Raw genomic sequence first — 19921 nt, forward strand, 5'->3', positions numbered from 1 at the left:
CCTTGGTTAATATTCCAGGTGACCCGTGGACTCTTCAAATGGACTCAAATGTTGTTGGTTAATATTCCGGTTGACCCGTGGACTCTTCAAATGGACTCAAGTGTCCTTGGTTAATATTCCGGTTGACCCGTGGACTCTTCAAATGGACTCAAATGTCCTTGGTTAATATTCGAGTTGACCCGTCGACTCTTCAAATGGACTCATATGTCCTTGGTTAATATTCCGGTTGACCCGTGGACTCTTCAAATAGACACAAATGTCTCTTATAGAACTTTCCCTTCAGTCCTTGACTAATATTCTGATTGACCCGTGGACTCTTTCAAATAGACTCAAATGTCTATCACTGAACTTGAATACCTCCACAAGTCAGCTGGAATATCTATGAATAGGACACAAAGTAAATTAAACGTAAATAGCGAACGGTGGAGAACAATTAATGATGAATTCATTCCAGCATTTCACAAACGATGTATGGCCTATACATTGTTTCTGGACTTACTTTCAGTTTTAACAAATTGTCGAAAGATAATTATATATTTATAAATATTTGCTTTCACCATTTAAATTTATTTATTTATGTATGTATGTATGTATGTATGTATGTATGTATGTGTGCGTATTTATTTATTTATTTATTTATATTTTGTTGGTGTAACAAAAATACTTACGAAGAGTGTTCAGTGGTGGCTTCTAACTGTAATAAATCTACCATTTCGTTTGCACATGATTTATCTTTTACTGACATAAAATACAGTCAGAACTACGGATTATAATTCGTACCTGTTGACTTTGCATTAGTAAATGCAATACAGGATGAACAGGCAAGGTTGCATTTTATATTATTCATAACCTTATGCCTATTTGTTACGATCTATTTTGAGCGGGCCTCACGTTTAGACTTGATAATAAAAGTTGCCAACTATAAGATATATATTGATTTTGTGAATAGGGTCTCTATAACGCTTTAATGATCCGATTAAGCTCCTGTATTTATGAAAGAAATATCTGTTTAACGACACCTGAGCATATTTTAAACCAATATGTGTCCAATATGTGATTATTTCAATAGTTGGTCGAAAGAGAAGAAACCCGCTTTCGCCACAAGGCTTATAAAACCGAAAAGCAGAAAGGGATATTTAATACGCATTTTATCACCTCTGAACCTCATATATTATTATTCTTGTCTAGCTTGCCATGTTTTGTAAACATGTCAATTATAAAACGAAATGAGATATCGTAATATATGTATTATCTGTTGATCAATCCTTAACGTACAATTAATACATTAATAAACGATGTTTTGAAGTTTCAGTAGTTAGTAAGTGGTGCATTGTTCAAACACGGGTCCATCGAAGTTGACCATTGCTACCTGAGTGCAGCACTAATTAACCTACTCCCCACCCCATTTCCTTTCAAGGGCCTGATAAAATGCTGAGAGATATACAAATGCATTTTAAAATCTTTGTTTCGTGATTACAATTAGGTTAACCTATGTAGTATTTAAATAAACCATTGGTCTGAATTTACTTATATTTTGAACTTCTTCTTCTGCGTTCAGTTTCTTTATGCTCCTTGAATTCAAATCGTGAGTTTTACCGCCTCCATGAACTCCACCGTCAGCAGCAGGTCGTCTCTATTGCCCCAAAGTTTTTTTTCCGATTGTTCTGGCCAGATGCTTTATCTGATACTGTCATATGTTGGACATTTTTGCCAATCTAATTAAAATTAGCTCCACTATTACATGTGGATCTAACAGCAGCCAGTTGGAGCTCATGTCCACCAATCAAAACCTTACTTGCAGAATCATGCCAGTGATTTGAAAATAATTTAAAATATTCCGAATTATTCTGATGGTATACGATATGTTTTCATGTGAATTACGAATGCCTTAAAACATGGTTTTTTGCAGTACATGCTCTAGAGTTTAGGGTTCATTGTTACAGTGGCAATGAGGTGTTGTTACCACTTTGAGTTTATAGAGATGTTCACCGAGTCCGCAGTGCCCTGTCCTCAGTCTGAATATCATTGTTTGTTCTCGTCGGTTTAGGTGTATGATGGGGTCACTTAAATAAGTACTTCCTGTCCTTGTTTCCAGGCTGTGTTGAACTTCCTTTTATGAGAGTCTTCATCTCTGGAAGTGACACTCTGTGACTATGTTGTTGACATTCAGATACTTGTTTGGCTAGTTTATCTGTAGACTCGTTTCCTGTGATTCCACAGTGTGCTAGAATCCATTGAAGTGCAGCATTGTCGTTCTGGATATGATGCTGAGATGGTGTTTGAAATTTCTGGTGGCATTATCTTGGGACTCATTTTGGACTGATTGAAGTACTGATTTGCAGCCGATGAGGAAGACGATGTTAATGTTTGATATGGCTTGTTTTATGAGAAGAGACATTGCCTGAGTGGCTGCTTGTTGCTCAAATCTGTAGTTTGTTGACAGTCGGCATGTTGTGGCTGATAGTGACTTAGTTGTTCCGTCCGGATATTGGATGTATGCACCAGCCCCTCCATTTTGGACTGCACGTTGTGATGATCTGTCTGAGTAGACATGAATCCAGTGCTCTGTTGGATAGCGAGTACTTAGGTGTTCAAGTGACAGTGCTTTCTGTGCCGTAACTGATTGGTGCGCTTTTGTTTTAAAAGTGAAGCGTCTTGTCGTAAATTAGAGCGTTTGTTTACACTGTGCTTAGAGGATTTGGACGGAGCTGACGTCACTTCGCCCCAAGCTATACCACCGGACGTCACAAAAACGAAATAAAATGGCTGCCTCCTCCCCCCCCCCCCCCCCCCCCCCCCCGTCAGCAGGAATATTCATGGGGGTTTTCATTAACTCTAACATTACACGTTTTTTTATTTCAGTATGTATTAATGGTCCGGGTATGCATCTTTTCAACACAAAAGGCTCTTATTTGAGTTTACCCTCTCTTTACTTTGAGAAGTGCTTTTTTCTGTGTTCTCAATGTGAGGTACCCATGTAAGGTGCTTGTCAAATGTGATTCTCAGTTAAGTCGGGGTATCATTCTGTGGTAGGCAGGCATCTTCTAGGGTGATTTTGTACTTTTCAGGCTTGGTGGAGACTGAGAAGAGAGTTGTTGCAATTTTGTTCTTGTTGATCTCAACTCCCTAGTTTTTGGCCCATTTGCTAACTTCGTTGGTTGCTTCTTGTATACGAATGTCTACAGTTGTAGTGTATTCTGCTCGGGTCCAGATGGCTAGGTAATCTGCATGGAGTGCCCGGTGGATGAATGGAGAGAGTTGCTTTGGCAAGTCGTTGATGAAGAGGATAAATAGTGTAGGGGATATTACTCCTCCTTGTGGAACACCTTATTGTAAGTGAAACAGTTTGCTTTTGTTACCATCTAGCCTGACTCTTGCATGTCTTCTGGTCAAGACGTTTTTAATCCAGTTGTACATGTTTCCCTGGATTCCCATTCTTGTGAGATTGAGAAGTAATCCTTCCTTTCAGACTTTGTCGAATGCCTTTGTCAAGTCAAAAAAGGTGGCAAGTACTTTTTCTTTCTATTGGAAGGCATCCTCGATATCCTGGGCTAGATATGTGACTTGGTCATCAGTACTTTTAAGTTTTCTGAATCCTGATTGACTGTCATTAAGCAGGTGATTTGCTTCAAGGTAGTTGAGAAGTCTAGCATTAATAATGTTTTCCATGGTTGTTCCTATGCAACTTAGGAGACTTATTAGTCTGTAGCTGTTTTTGTTGTTTTAGGGTTTGTTTTTCTTCAGGATTGGTATTATTTCTGCTTCTTTCCATTCTTCAGGGAAGACTAATTGTTCCCAAGACTGATTGAACAGTTGTAGCAGTCTGGTTCTTCCTACTGGTCCAAGGTGTTTGGTGAGTTCATTAGTTATTTCATCAGGGCCTGGCGAATTTGGCTTTTTCAGAATGTGTATGGCTCGGTTGAGTTCTAAAGGTTGGAAGCTTTTCGTCATGATGTCTAGTGGAGGGTTTCGACAGCTAGTGCCTTTTTTTATTTCCTTTCAGATTTCTGCTTGTCGGTCTCTTGGAATCGTGATTTTGCTTTCAGTAGCAAAACCTTCAGCCAGTACATTTGCGTCATGTTTTCCTATATATGTTTACCCATTTTCCTCTATTACAGTGCATCATCTCTGTGTTGTATCATTCTCCTCGTTCAGTGATTTTGTGAGTTTCCAGAGTTTTGTTGAGTCTTTCTCAAGATTTAGTGATTCGGTCTTTTCTTTCCAGCTTCCTCAGATATGCTTGAGTTTTTCCTTCTTGAAGATAGCTTGAGCTTTGTTGTGCTCTGTGACGTTGCAGTCTGTGGGGTTATTTTCTATCTTCTCACGAGTCTCACTTGCAGTGTGGTGAAGTTCTTTCAAGTTTTTACTCCAGAATGGTTGGCAATTATGTTTTCTTCCTCATGGTATGGATCTGCGGCCTGCAGTCAGAAGCGTTTCTGTGAATTGTTTGGCATTCTGTCTGACATCGAAAAGGCGTGGAGAGGTTTTGCTCAGTAAGTCTTGTATATAGGTCCCAGTCTGCTTTCTTGTAGTTCCAGCTTGCTAATTTCTGTTTGTTGTCTGTAATAGGCATTTGTTTTAGGATCAGAGTGATGGGTTTGTGATCACTTCCTCCGAGCTGTTTGGTTACTTCTCTCTTTACTTTCCTTTGGGTGTTTTCTGTTGCCATTGCAAGGTCTGGTGTGCTTGTACATCTCCAGCTTCTTGAATAGTAACTGGGTTCGTCGTCATGATTGTTGATTAGGATGAGATTATTTTCGATCATCCACTCTACAACATCTTCTCTGCTGTCCATCTTTTGGTATCCCCATCTTGGTGAATGGCAGTTAAAGTCTCCGACCACTAGATGATCTGTGTCAGAGATTGGGATGGTGCTTAGGTTTAGTGTCTTTGTGTTAGAGCAGTAGACGTTTGTGATGCTCATTGGTTTGTTGGTGTAGATCTTCATGGCCATGTATTCAGACTCATCCAGGTTGCTTGTTCTTTCAGTAGGCGCAATGGTGTTGCGCACCAGGGTGATCAGTCCGCCCTTGTGTCCTTATCTGTCTAGACAGAAGGTTTCATATCCTCTCATAAAGAAACGGTTTTCTTTGTTCGGGTGTTTCTTGGGCACACAGGATGTCTATTTTGTTCCCCCGTAGAAAGTTTGTTAATTCTACTTTCTTTTTGTATATACCCTCAGCATTCCATTGCATAATTCGTAGTGTGTCAGTGGAATCTTTGTGGCCAATAGCTCTACTTTGCCTTAAGCTGGCTCTCCTATGTGTAGCGTCTCCGTCAGTAGTAGAGGGTGGACCCATTGAAGGCTTGGGATCCGGCGCTGCTGGTGAAGATCCATAGAAACAGCTCCATCTCGATATCAATTTTGGAGTATTTTCATTAACTGCATGATGCGTACCTGTTCGTTTTCCCATTTCTGTGTCCCACGCCATGCAGGTAAACAAGTTCCGTCTTCGGTGGGGTGGTTTTTTTGGTGTTTTTTTCTCAGGGTTGCCTTCCCTTAGCCTTTCTTCAGCCAAGAAGTATGCCGCATGGCAGCGGAGGTTTTGAAGTTGATGTGTTCCATCTCCTAGATGGACTGCTTTCACTTAGCTGACGGTATCCATCTTCCCTGATTTTTCTGTTGGTTTTTTTCTTCCTTAGCCTTTGTTTTAACCCACACCTGCCCACAAGGCAGTGGCCACCATTTCTTTCATGGTGTGATTTCAGTGCTATTTGCCCATAGTTGGACTGGATTAGTGAGTGCCAGAGCGTGTCCATACGCCGATGGGTCATGCACACTGCACCTCTGGGGCTCCAGTTGCTTCGAGATCCCCCTCAGTCTAGCCTGGGTCCGTGAGGGCCCAGTTACCGTGGTGTGCCAAGCTGTGAGAGCAGGGGGCACTGAGGAGGTCATATTTTGAACTAACTGATAACAACTGTGCAAGTGGTACACTGTCACTTGCATAACAGCAACACGAAGCAGTGCTCTGGCATGAATGTGGCTAACTGAATTTTGTTGTGGTCAACCTGTTGATTTTTTTGCACGGTAGTTGCAAGGAAGATCACTCCCTAAAACTAGTAGTCAAATGACTTTCTCGATATTTTAACTTTCACACAGCATATATTCTGACATAGAAATTGTTTTGAATTGCATGGAATAATGAATGATGGTGTGGAACCGTAACATTACAAATGTCATGTAACAGATTAAACCCATTAAAGAATGTTTGAGCAAGAGACATAAAATATTAACAATTTGTACCAAAATAGGGAAATGGCCTATATATTAGGCCCATAGGAACGATATCTAGAGTTGGGGAGGGCAAACTTTTGGGTGAGGTGGCAGTCTCTGATGGGGGTGTGGCACAAGTTTGATTTTAATATTTATTTATATATAGTAGGGAAAAAACTAAGCAAAACACACATACACGCAAACACATACAATTTCATCCTCATGGAAGGGGATGTCAGAGCACCCTCCGCGGTTCTTACGGACCTGCATACATATATATACCCCCCCCCCCACCCCGCCATGAAATCGTGGGCTGGCGAAGTCAGAACCCGAGTCCATGGTGGGCGTGCCTGAACCGTAAGGATGTGGGCACGTTAATACGGTTCCCTTCCTTCCATATATATCTCCACTGTTAACGGCATTAGACAACATCTATCAACTGAGGTCGACCATTTTATTACCATTAGTTGCTTTGTAAATGTTATTTATCTTAAGAAATACAAAATTCCACGCAAAATACCAAAATAATTATGATGCAAAGTCCACCACAATTGATTTTCAGTCAAAATATGTTGACTAGATTAATGCCAGAGATATCATCTGTCTTTTTGTTTTAAAATGTTATTATGTTCCATTTGTCAGTTTGATTATATATTGCGCATGCGTAAATTAGCAGTTGCCATCTTGATGAAAATAGTATCGGAACTCGCACATCCTACATTTACGTTTAATATTTATGAATACAGGAAAAAGGTATATTTTAATATTTGTTAAAAGTTAAAATGAAATATACCGCTATGTGTGATATATTTTTTTTACTTTTTTATTTCGATTGCACATGTTATTGACTAAAGTAAAATAGAACGAGTCGCACTCGTTTTATTTTGGACTCGTCCGTTGAAATTATATGCAGCAATATCGGTTTATGAAATAATTATTTTACAAAATATTTTGTATGTTTTTTGTTGAAAAAATATAAATTTTCGTTCAAATATGACATAAAAAATGTGATATTAGAACAAGGAAATTTTCTTTTTGTAAAAAGATATTTTACTTTACATTTAACTTTTCATCTTTTTATAGGGCAAGGTGATATTACGCTGATGCGTTCGTACGGTGTTAAGACCTTTAAATGACGTTCTAAATTAACTGCTATTTAGAAAAGTATACCAAGACGTCACTACAAAGTGTAGTTAGAATACTAATAATATTGTCACATATTGTTTCTTTTTCATTTTGAAATGTTCAGATTTTTTTTAACATGATATTTACGTTTAAATCCTGTAGGTCTTGACTCTTGTTTTGAAATGAAATGAAGCAAAATGGCGGTGTTTGGCCATATACGCGTTATTGTAATCATTATATCAGCCATGTAGTTTGTTAATAAGTTTTCATATCAGTTGAAACAGTGAAATAAAGGTTATAACAATATTTTAATCGAGCTGTATTCTGATAAATATGTGTTAGAATCGTTATTTTTATAATGGAGTGACACCTCCTACACCCCGATGAGGGCGATTCCATTATTATGTTAATTCCAAGACGAGTCTTCTTAGGTTTTTTTTAATTGATAACAGACCATGGTCTCAATTACTGTAACATTCATTACATTGTATTGAAGTGCTTGCAGGTTTATGAGGACCTCCCCCCAAAAAACCCCCCAAATAAACAAACAAAAAACCCCAAACCCAAATATGTATCTTGATGCAGAGTTAGGAAATTAGAAAGAAAAGAAAATTAAATTAATTGTGATTCATTAATAAAATGGGCATATTAATTAAATAATTAAATGCCTTCATTTGCAGATAATTTTTTTTTTTTAATCTTAACATGAAAATTAAATTTCTAAAATACCAGAATTTATTAACATTTTATATTTGTTTTCTTTAGTAGTGCAGATACAAAAGAAAAGGTTAATGGGCAAAGATATTCAAATATGAATCTAAGACGGGCGATTTTTGTAGCTTTTCATGTATTATAAATATAACAAATATACTCTGGGTTTTTTTGTGTGCTAGGACTAACTTAAAAGCCACCAGGCGGAAAAAAAATGTTTGTTTGTCCTAACCCGACTGACCCATGGAAATCGACCCGTGTCATCATATTTTTTGGACCTATTTTGGGGAAGTATTGATAATTTTTAATTTTTTTTTAACCAATTTCATTTTAGATCTGTAGATTATATTTGTCAAACATTTTAAAAGCTCGATATAATTTAAACAAAATTTATTAATGTCAGTTTCGAGTCGTTGGAAATTTTAAATTCTGTAAAATATTATTCATAGTAATGAGAACATGATTTTCCCACGACTGTGGCACAAGATCTCGCATATTTGTAATACATGCTCTTGTGACAGGCAGCTGCATGGGTACCTTCGCGTGAGACAGATGGGGTTATTTATTGGCATGCTTTAACAGTCACAAAGTTGATATTATTTTGTCCGACATTAGGTACAGTCGCTAGAATGCCATTGTGTTTGCTATTAATACAGGGTTCCACCTAGCATCTGGAAAACGGGAGTCATTATGACTGACAGGGTTTTATTTTGGGAGTCGTGCATTAAAAAACGGGAGTCATCTATGGTATATATTTCTTAAATCACATAACTGAATAACTGTCTCGTTTATATTATATGCATACATATACATGTATATCCATTGTTTTTCTTCTTATCTTTTGATGCACCCTTTGGCTTTTAATCACCCATTGCTGCATGCTAACCTGTTTTGTAACATAGCTGCATCTGCGCATTGCAATAATTATGACTAACTCCTATTATGAGATTTGCTTAACCATCTACGTGTATTAAAAACAATAAAGAAAAATAATAAAACAAAACAAAAAACTAGATAGATAGACCAAACTAAAATCTTGCGGATGGTTAACTATTATCTGATGTCCGTAAACAGACCGCGCATTTGACATTATTGCGAATGATCTAAATTTAGACAGGAACTGGCACATATCAACCACACTGTTTTTAACACTTATTACGATACAGTTGGGAACCAGTTAAACCACAAGGCTATATTTGTTCTGAAACTTCGTAGTCGTTAGGTTTTTAGGTGCTTAAAAAAAAAATTAGTGTTAAAGCAATTAACAGCGGGAAAAAAACACACAAAAATCTTGCGGCAGATATTCATATAAAGACTGCGTATTTGACATTGTCGCAATGATCTAAATTTAGACAAAGGGACTGATATACTACTTGAGACACAGCTATTTTCGTATTGAACTTTGTTGATGTATGCGTTACTTTTTTTCTATTTGTTTGCTGACACCAGTTTGTTTGGTATTGTGCAATAAATTGAATTGAAATTTAATTGAATTAGTTGTCAGGTCTTTATGTATTAAAGGGATATTCCTGATTTTGCTGCATTGTAAGATATTTCCAACTAATAAAATACTTCTATGATTAAACTTACATATTAAATATATTTTCTAGTTTAGAATATCAGTGTCTGTATATTCAATGTGTTTCTGGTCGTCTTGATATTTGTAAGAAGCCCAAACTGGATTTAGTTTTCAAATAATGACAGCTTTTTCATGAACGATCCGTTGTTTATGTTAATATTGATTTTGCATAACTTACTCACTAATGACCAAATTGTACCAACTTTTATCCACTGCAATGTATTTTTCTTCCAACCACCGCCAAACGAAATTTTAAATAATTATGTCATAAAAAATCCTGAATTTTTTTGTTGGTGTAGTGTTTTACATTTATGACATGTTCAAGATAACATATTGTTTAAAAAATAAAGAAAATATTTGCTTGTTTGTTTTCTTTTGTAGGTGTAAAAATAGAATACATTTGTAGTACATTGTTTGTATAATATTCTGCTTGAAAGGATAGACACAAATTTAATTTGTTGCTCTAGGCCAAAAAATATAAATATATATATTGCTGGTCTCTGGTCAGCGTGTGCATCTATTTTGAGCTTGTATGTCGACTTTCCCCACTACATTTCCCATGGTATCTACAACAGTGTCACCTATACCAGAAATTAAGCTGCGCTGCCTTACATAATAATATTTTGATGTACCTGACATTGTTAGTCTAACAGAAATCATTTGGGGGGAATGTTGAAGTCATAAAGCTTTGCCTTTATGGAAAATGTCAAGGAAAGCATTTAAAACAAATGAGGAGCCACCATGGCAATGGCGACGGAACAAGGCAGACGATGAGGACATAAATATATATACATATTTATATTTATGTACCCACCTTTTCTGTGCATGCTTGTATCGCATGATCGAACCACGTCGGTGGATCCATTCAAATGATTAGGTTTTTTATCTCGTTCCATCCAGTGCACCACAACTAGTCAAAGGCGTATGTGCTTTCCTGTCTGTAGGAAAGTACATAAAGATCCCTTGCTGCTAATGGAAAAATGTGGGTTTCCTCTGATTACTACATGTCAACATCCAGTAGCCAATGATTAATTAATCGGTGTGCTCAAGTGGTGTCATTAAACAAAACAAACTTTAACTTTTTTGTGTAATTCATGCTTTTCCAGAAAAAAAGGGGCAAAAACCTGCATTACTACATCTGTTGTGGAACTTTGGTCAGCCCAGATATATACATAAAGAACACACATTTTAATACATATATGTATAATACATTTTAATAATTTTATACCATTTGAGTATGGTTTAAGTAAGAGAATACACGGTTAACTGTCGATTCATGAAAAATAACCCACCATTGCATATCAAGGTAAAAGTTTGTAAATCACTTTTTAAAACATTTTATCACCTTGAACAACACTGCCAAATGTATGGGTAAAACACAAAAAAACATTTTGATACCAATAAATAAATTAAATTTTCTGATTTATTTGATTTATGTTACAAGTATTTGTTAAGTACAGTATGTGTTTACAGTACGTGTATCTGTTTCAGACTGGTGTGGCACGTGTCCTGATGCCATGGACCCGATGAAGCTGACCACCACGGTCACATGCCAGACCAACTCGTGTCCTCTGGTGACCACAACGTACTCGACAGATGGCATCCTTCAGACGTCGCCGCTTAACACAGTCAACATTCCACAGAACTTCTGTTTTCCAAACATTCAGACATCCATGGCAACAGGGTTTGCATCAAACCAACAGCAGCTTCCTGGGACCCCATCCCCATTGACGCCCTCCCTGAATATGACGCTGGGTTTCCCCATGAACATGGCACAAGGCGGTGTCGGCCACCCATTCGTCCAGCCGATATCCATGGGTCAGATATGCTCTTCAGGCTTGGGCATTCCGCTGAACCAGGCCATCTTTGCCGTTTCTAACCTCGGCCAAGGACAGTTCATGTCGAGCCCTTACAACCAGTTTCAGCCAATCTTTGTAGGGGGACAGCAACCTCTTCTCTCCAACGCTTTTATGGGTGCTCCCCAGAATGGTAACATGACAAACCTGGCCGCTCTTGGCATCCCACAGAACAATTTTGCTCTCAGTACCATGGCCGTTGACGGAATGCCGAAGGAGGCCAGTTCTGAGAATGTCGTGGAGTCGAGTACGGACTCTGATGGAGGTCTGTTGTCCGACAGTGCCAAGCAGGAACTCAACGAGCTGTCAGACATGGACTCCATCCTAAACATGGCAAGCATTGCCGATAACGTCAGCATTGAGACACCTTCCAATGAAAGTGAAAATGATGTAAATAAAACCGAAACTGAATCAGTGACAGTCGGAAGTATTGGTGCAGATAATAACAAACCAACTGATCCACAGAAAAATTTAGTGTGTGAAGATAACCAGCAGGAAGGTTTGAAATCTGGAGTGTATTCCCAAGACCTGTTATCGGTAAAGGTAGACAACTCTGTAACTGAGCCTATTTTGGATGAACCAGAGACTGAACCAGAGAATGTAAAAAAGACTGATGACCTAAAAATGGACGTTGAAATGAAGGAAGTCTGTCCTAGTATTGGTAATGCTGGTGAAGTTAGTTCCACTGACTTGTTAAAGCACGATGAAATAAAAACTGAACAAACCGAGTTGGATAGCACCAGATTTAGTCAAATCGATCTTGCAGACTACAATGAAGGTATGCCTTTTTACATATTGTTTTTAGTAGTCCTATGTCATTTTTAATCTTCTATTCCTAACCCTAACTACATTGAAGGTATGCCTTTCTGTGTTTTTAGTAGTCAATGGTCACTTTTAATCTTCTATTTAAAATATTTTTACCAGTAGTTATATCTTCTTTCTATGGAAACCTCCCAGGTTGATACATTTGCTCTAGATATATAATCTAGCATTGTTATTATTCATAGTTTTTTCTTTCTAGTGGCTACATGTACCTATAAATAAGCAAAACTGAAATCTTCAAGTTTAACATGCTAATACCACAAACATTTTAACCATAATAACTTAAATTATATATACTACTCAAAAGAATTTAAGGGTCAGACGATATTTTCGACATTATTTTCTGAATGTCAATTATATCAGCTAGACCATAATGTCACGCATGGTATTGTTCCATTTTGACGAAAGTGGGTCTAAGCAACCCATAAATGAATTAAAATCCACTGTCATTGACACTGTCGACTAGTTCTAATGGCGAAAACACGCTTACATTTGCACGTAAATTAGGGCGAAAGCGAAAGGTCTGCTAAGTGCCCATAACTTGCTTTTTCACAAAGCGCTTCATTTGCACACTTTGCACGTGTATTCCATGTTCCCAATGCTGAATTTCCGTATAATTGGAGCTTGCGTTCGTGTACTGGTGCACACTCCAAATTCGACAATGGTACGACGTCAACTGACTATCGAAGATCGAGGAAGGGCTATTGCTTGGCTTCAGGATGGCAATACGCAAAGAAATGTTGCTCTGAGACTTGGTGTCAGTCAGAGTGTCGTTGGCCGACTGTGGCAACGGTACCAAGCAACGAATTCTGTTCGAAATCGTCCACGTTCGGGAAGACCCCGAAGCACTACAAATAGAGAGGACCGCTACATCACCAATATGGCTCTACGTCAACGCACAACCACTGCACGCCGATTACGTGACAATCTGCGGACTGCGACTGGAACTCGAGTGTCTGATCAAACCATACGCAATCGTCTGAGAGCCAATAATCTACGCTGCCGTCGCCAGGCTGTTCGACCACCACTCCTACCACGTCACAGAATGGCCAGACGTCACTGGTGCACACTTCATCTGCGGTGGCAACGTGTTCAGTGGGGTCGAGTGATGTTCACTGATGAGTCCAGGTTTAGTCTCCAGTTCAATGACGGTCGGGTTCGTGTCTACAGAGGTCCTGGGGAGCGCTTCACTGACGTTAACGTTAGACAACGTCACCGGTTTGGTGGTGGCAGCGTCATGGTGTGGGGCGGCATCTCTATCCACCACAGGACCCCCCTCTATGTGGTGGATGGCAATCTGAATGGAATCCGCTATCTGAATGAGATTATCCGGCTGTTGGTTCTCCCAGGCCTTCAGCAGATTGGCGGCGGGGCAGTTCTGCAGGATGACAATGCCAGACCCCACCGCGCCAGGGTGGTAACGGACTTTCTCAGACAACAAGGTATCACCAGGATGGATTGGCCAGCATATTTGCCTGACTTGGCCCCAATAGAGCACGCCTGGGACGAATTAGGCAGGAGAGTTCGGGATAACCATGCCCCTCCGGCCAACCTTCATGATCTGGGTCAACTTCTTATGGCAGAGTGGCAGGCCATTCCCCAAGAGTTCTTCAGACGTCTGATCAACAGCATGAGGCAACGATGTGTCGAGTGTATTCGCGCCAGGGGTGGATTCACACACTATTAAATGAATGTTCTAATGTGTAAAATCCATGTTTGACAACCTTCAACTTTGACAGCATGTCATGTGACTTTCTTGTATACAGTGACGTTTATTTGTGTTTTTTTGTAAATATGGAACAATAAATTAAATTTTTGGTGTAGTTTACTTCATCAATCTAATACACTCTGAAACTTATTTGGTTATAAATTTTTGACCCTTAAATTCTTTTGAGTAGTATATATTGCCATCCTGAATATGGTTGTTTTTTAAATCATTTTTACTGTCACTGGTACATATTTGTAATAAGTTTTAAAAGGACCTTCTTGAATCATGCTTTTTGTGTTTTTGTGGACAGATGGTATTCGTGTGGAGTATGATCAGGCAGAGTTTAATTGGGAGAATTATCTACAGGAGACTGGAGCAAGTGCTGTCCCCCCAACAGCATTCAAACATGTAAGTACAGGCTGGAGCAAGTGCTGTCCCCCCTACAGCATTCAAACATGTAAGTACAGTCTGGAGCCAGTGCTGTCCCCCCTGCAGCATTCAAACATGTAAGTACAGGCTGGAGCCAGTGCTGTCCCCCCAACATCATTCAAACATGTAAGTACAGGCTGGAGCCAGTGCTGTCCCCCCAACATCATTCAAACATGTAAGTACAGGCTGGAGCCAGTGCTGTCCCCCCAACATCATTCAAACATGTAAGTACAGGCTGGAGAAAGTGCTGTCCCCCCAACATCATTCAAACATGTAAGTACAGGCTGGAGCCAGTGCTGTCCCCCCAACATCATTCAAACATATAAGTACAGGCTGGAGAAAGTGCTGTCCCCCCAACATCATTCAAACATGTAAGTACAGGCTGGAGAAAGTGCTGTCCCCCCAACATCATTCAAACATGTAAGTACAGGCTGGAGAAAGTGCTGTCCCCCCAACATCATTCAAACATGTAAGTACAGGCTGGAGCCAGTGCTGTCCCCCCAACAGCATTCAAACATGTAAGTACAGGCTGGAGCCAGTGCTGTCCCCCCTGCAGCATTCAAACATGTAAGTACAGTCTGGAGCCAGTGCTGTCCCCCCTGCAGCATTCAAACATGTAAGTACAGGCTGGAGCCAGTGCTGTCCCCCCAACATCATTCAAACATGTAAGTACAGGCTGGAGCCAGTGCTGTCCCCCCAACATCATTCAAACATGTAAGTACAGGCTGGAGCCAGTGCTGTCCCCCCAACATCATTCAAACATATAAGTACAGGCTGGAGAAAGTGCTGTCCCCCCAACATCATTCAAACATGTAAGTACAGGCTGGAGAAAGTGCTGTCCCCCCAACATCATTCAAACATGTAAGTACAGGCTGGAGAAAGTGCTGTCCCCCCAACAGCATTCAAACATGTAAGTACAGGCTGGAGCCAGTGCTGTCCCCCCAACAGCATTCAAACATGTAAGTACAGGCTGGAGCCAGTGCTGTCCCCCCTGCAGCATTCAAACATGTAAGTACAGGCTGGAGCCAGTGCTGTCCCCCCTGCAGCATTCAAACATGTAAGTACAGGCTGGAGCCAGTGCTGTCCCCCCTGCAGCATTCAAACATGTAAGTACAGGCTGGAGCCAGTGCTGTCCCCCCAACAGCATTCAAACATGTAAGTACAGGCTGGAGCCAGTGCTGTCCCCCCTGCAGCATTCAAACATGTAAGTACAGGCTGGAGCCAGTGCTGTCCCCCCTGCAGCATTCAAACATGTAAGTACAGGCTGGAGCCAGTGCTGTCCCCCCTGCAGCATTCAAACATGTAAGTACAGGCTGGAGCCAGTGCTGTCCCCCCTGCAGCATTCAAACATGTAAGTACAGGCTGGAGCCAGTGCTGTCCCCCCTGCAGCATTCAAACATGTAAGTACAGGCTGGAGCCAGTGCTGTCCCCCCTGCAGCATTCAAACATGTAAGTACAGGCTGGAGCCAGTGCTGTCCCCCTGCAGCATTCAAACATGTAAGTACAGACTGGAGCAAGTGCTGTCCCCCCAACAGCATTCAAACATGTAAGTACAGGCTGGAGCCAGTGCTGTCCCCCCTGCAGCATTCAAACATGTAAGTACAGGCTGGAGCCAGTGCTGTCCCCCCTGCAGCATTCAAACATGTAAGTACAGACTGGAGCAAGTGCTGTCCCCCCAACAGCATTCAAACATGTAAGTACAGGCTGGAGCCAGTGCTGTCCCCCCTGCAGCATTCAAACATGTAAGTACAGGCTGGAGCCAGTGCTGTCCCCCCAACAGCATTCAAACATGTAAGTACAGGCTGGAGCCAGTGCTGTCCCCCCAACAGCATTCAAACATGTAAGTACAGGCTGGAGCCAGTGCTGTCCCCCCTGCAGCATTCAAACATGTAAGTACAGGCTGGAGCCAGTGCTGTCCCCCCTGCAGCATTCAAACATGTAAGTACAGGCTGGAGCCAGTGCTGTCCCCCCAACAGCATTCAAACATGTAAGTACAGGCTGGAGCCAGTGCTGTCCCCCCTACAGCATTCAAACATGTAAGTACAGGCTGGAGCCAGTGCTGTCCCCCCTACATCATTCAAACATGTAAGTACAGGCTGGAGCCAGTGCTGTCCCCCCTGCAGCATTCAAACATGTAAGTACAGGCTGGAGCCAGTGCTGTCCCCCCAACAGCATTCAAACATGTAAGTACAGGCTGGAGCCAGTGCTGTCCCCCCTACAGCATTCAAACATGTAAGTACAGGCTGGAGCCAGTGCTGTCCCCCCTACAGCATTCAAACATGTAAGTACAGGCTGGAGCCAGTGCTGTCCCCCCTGCAGCATTCAAACATGTAAGTACAGGCTGGAGCCAGTGCTGTCCCCCCTACAGCATTCAAACATGTAAGTACAGGCTGGAGCCAGTGCTGTCCCCCCTACAGCATTCAAACATGTAAGTACAGGCTGGAGCCAGTGCTGTCCCCCCTGCAGCATTCAAACATGTAAGTACAGGCTGGAGCCAGTGCTGTCCCCCCTGCAGCATTCAAACATGTAAGTACAGGCTGGAGCCAGTGCTGTCCCCCCAACAGCATTCAAACATGTAAGTACAGGCTGGAGCCAGTGCTGTCCCCCCTACAGCATTCAAACATGTAAGTACAGGCTGGAGCCAGTGCTGTCCCCCCTGCAGCATTCAAACATGTAAGTACAGGCTGGAGCCAGTGCTGTCCCCCCTGCAGCATTCAAACATGTAAGTACAGGCTGGAGCCAGTGCTGTCCCCCCAACAGCATTCAAACATGTAAGTACAGGCTGGAGCCAGTGCTGTCCCCCCTACAGCATTCAAACATGTAAGTACAGGCTGGAGCCAGTGCTGTCCCCCCTACAGCATTCAAACATGTAAGTACAGGCTGGAGCCAGTGCTGTCCCCCCTGCAGCATTCAAACATGTAAGTACAGGCTGGAGCCAGTGCTGTCCCCCCTGCAGCATTCAAACATGTAAGTACAGGCTGGAGCCAGTGCTGTCCCCCCTGCAGCATTCAAACATGTAAGTACAGGCTGGAGCCAGTGCTGTCCCCCCTGCAGCATTCAAACATGTAAGTACAGGCTGGAGCCAGTGCTGTCCCCCCTGCAGCATTCAAACATGTAAGTACAGGCTGGAGAAAGTGCTGTTCCCCCTACATCATTCAAACATGTAAGTACAGGCTGGAGCCAGTGCTGTCCCCCCTGCAGCATTCAAACATGTAAGTACAGGCTGGAGAAAGTGCTGTTCCCCCTACATCATTCAAACATGTAAGTACAGGCTGGAGCCAGTGCTGTCCCCCCTACAGCATTCAAACATGTAAGTACAGTCTGGAGCCAGTGCTGTTCCCCCTACAGCATTCAAACATGTAAGTACAGGCTGGAGAAAGTGCTGTCCCCCCTACAGAATTCAAACATGTAAGTACAGGCTGGAGCCAGTGCTGTCCCCCCTACAGCATTCAAACATATAAGTACAGGCTATTGTTCAAACCTGTAACAGTGTTCGACAAATGTTTGAGAAAGTTATTATCCCTCATAGAAGCTTTGGCTAGTGCTCTATGTATTATAGTAATTTTATAATGTTGATAATTTCCAATAGCCCAGACCAACAATTCACTAGCGTGGACCTAGGACTAGTGGAGATTGTTGAAGCCGGCATGCAAGTTCAAACATGTTAGTACAGGCTGTTGTAGCATGGTATAGGGCAGGGTGAAACTCGCTGTGTTCAAACATGTTAGTACAGGTTGTAGCATTGCATGGAGCAGGGTGAAACTCGCTGTGTTCAAACATGTTAGTACATATTGTAGCATTGCATGGAGCAGGGTGAAACTTGCTGTGTTAAACATGTTAGTACAGGTTGTTCTAGCATGGCATGGCGCAGGGTGAAACTTGCTGTCTTCAAACATGTTAGTACAGGTTGTTGTAGCATGGCATGGAGCGGGGTGAAACTCGCTGTGTTCAAACATGTTAGTACATATTGTAGCATTGCATGGAGCAGGGTGAAACTTGCTGTGTTCAAACATGTTTAGTACAGGTTGTTCTAGCATGGCATGGAGCAGGGTGAAACTTGCTGTGTTAAACATGTTAGTACAGGTTGTTCTAGCATGGCATGGCGCAGGGTGAAACTTGCTGTCTTCAAACATGTTAGTACAGGTTGTTGTAGCATGGCATGGAGCGGGGTGAAACTCGCTGTGTTCAAACATGTCAGTACAGGTTGTAGCATGGCATGGAGCAGGGTGAAACTCGCTGTGTTCAAACATGTTAGTACAGGTTGTTGTAGCATGGCATGGAGCAGGGTGAAACTCGCTGTGTTAAACATGTTTTTGTTTTTTTATTTGAATATTTTATTTAAATTTTTGGTCACATTTTCACACAGTATATATATATTTTTTTATACATACATACACAGATCAAAATTAATATACTATGAAATAAAACAACAAACCTCTTGCCAACACGTCATTGAACCTCACTCAATACTATACACTCAAATTTTTTTATACATGTAATATGGTAATAAATACTTAAGATACTGTCAGTGGTGGATGACCTAGAGATATTTATTCAAACAACTTATGGTATACACTCCATCTTTTAATAAATGCATTATATTTGATTTTATTGAAATACATTTTTTTTCCTAATATATAATAAGAATGTATATGAATTTTTAATATTTTAATATCGAGTGATTTCTTCAGAAATTTTGATCTATATATAAATTGCTTTGTCAAAAGAGCAATAATGTCAATTATGATATTGTTCTTTGAGTGGCACAGAAGAAAACTGGTACGAGAGAAGCTGACTATAATGCCTGCCGATTCTTTTATCCATTGCTCGACTTGTTTAATTAAATTTTGGACGTGTACACAATCAAAAAATAAATGCGTATACATGTGTTAAACATGTTAGTACAGGTTGTTGTAGCATGGCATGGAGCAGGGTGAAACTCGCTGTGTTAAACATGTTGGTACAGGTTGTTGTAGCATGGCATGGAGCGGGGTGAAACTCGCTGTGTTAAACATGTTTAGTACAGGTTGTAGCATGGCATGGAGCAGGGTGAAACTAGCTGTGTTAAACATGTTTAGTACAGGTTGTTGTAGCATGGCATGGAGCAGGGTGAAACTCGCTGTGTTAAACATGTTGGTACAGGTTGTTGTAGCATGGCATGGAGCAGGGTGAAACTCGCTGTGTTAAACATGTTGGTACAGGTTGTTGTAGCATGGCATGGAGCAGGGTGAAACTCGCTGTGTTAAACATGTTGGTACAGGTTGTTGTAGCATGGCATGGAGCAGGGTGAAACTCGCTGTGTTAAACATGTTGGTACAGGTTGTTGTAGCATGGCATGGGGCAGGGTGAAACTCGCTGTGTTAAACATGTTGGTACAGGTTGTTGTAGCATGGCATGGAGCAGGGTGAAACTCGCTGTGCTAAACATGTTAGTACAGGTTGTTGTAGATGGCATGGAGCAGGGTGAAACTCCCTGTG

The 19921-nt window shown here is 41.2% G+C and overlaps 1 protein-coding gene across 1 annotated transcript; it reads left to right on the forward strand.

Moving 5' to 3' along the window:
- The first annotated feature begins 6890 nt into the window (after positions 1-6890).
- On the forward strand, positions 6891-14525 carry LOC121367224. Its single transcript, XM_041491337.1, has 3 exons — positions 6891-6967; positions 11121-12263; positions 14326-14525. Exons 2-3 carry the CDS (start codon positions 11147-11149, stop codon positions 14523-14525), a joined length of 1317 nt encoding a protein of 438 aa, XP_041347271.1. The 5' UTR covers positions 6891-6967; positions 11121-11146.
- The last annotated feature ends 5396 nt before the right edge of the window (positions 14526-19921 follow it).

This window comes from Gigantopelta aegis, chromosome 3, assembly GCF_016097555.1.
Source record: "Gigantopelta aegis isolate Gae_Host chromosome 3, Gae_host_genome, whole genome shotgun sequence".
In the NCBI taxonomy this organism is placed as follows: Eukaryota; Metazoa; Mollusca; class Gastropoda; order Neomphalida; family Peltospiridae; genus Gigantopelta; species Gigantopelta aegis.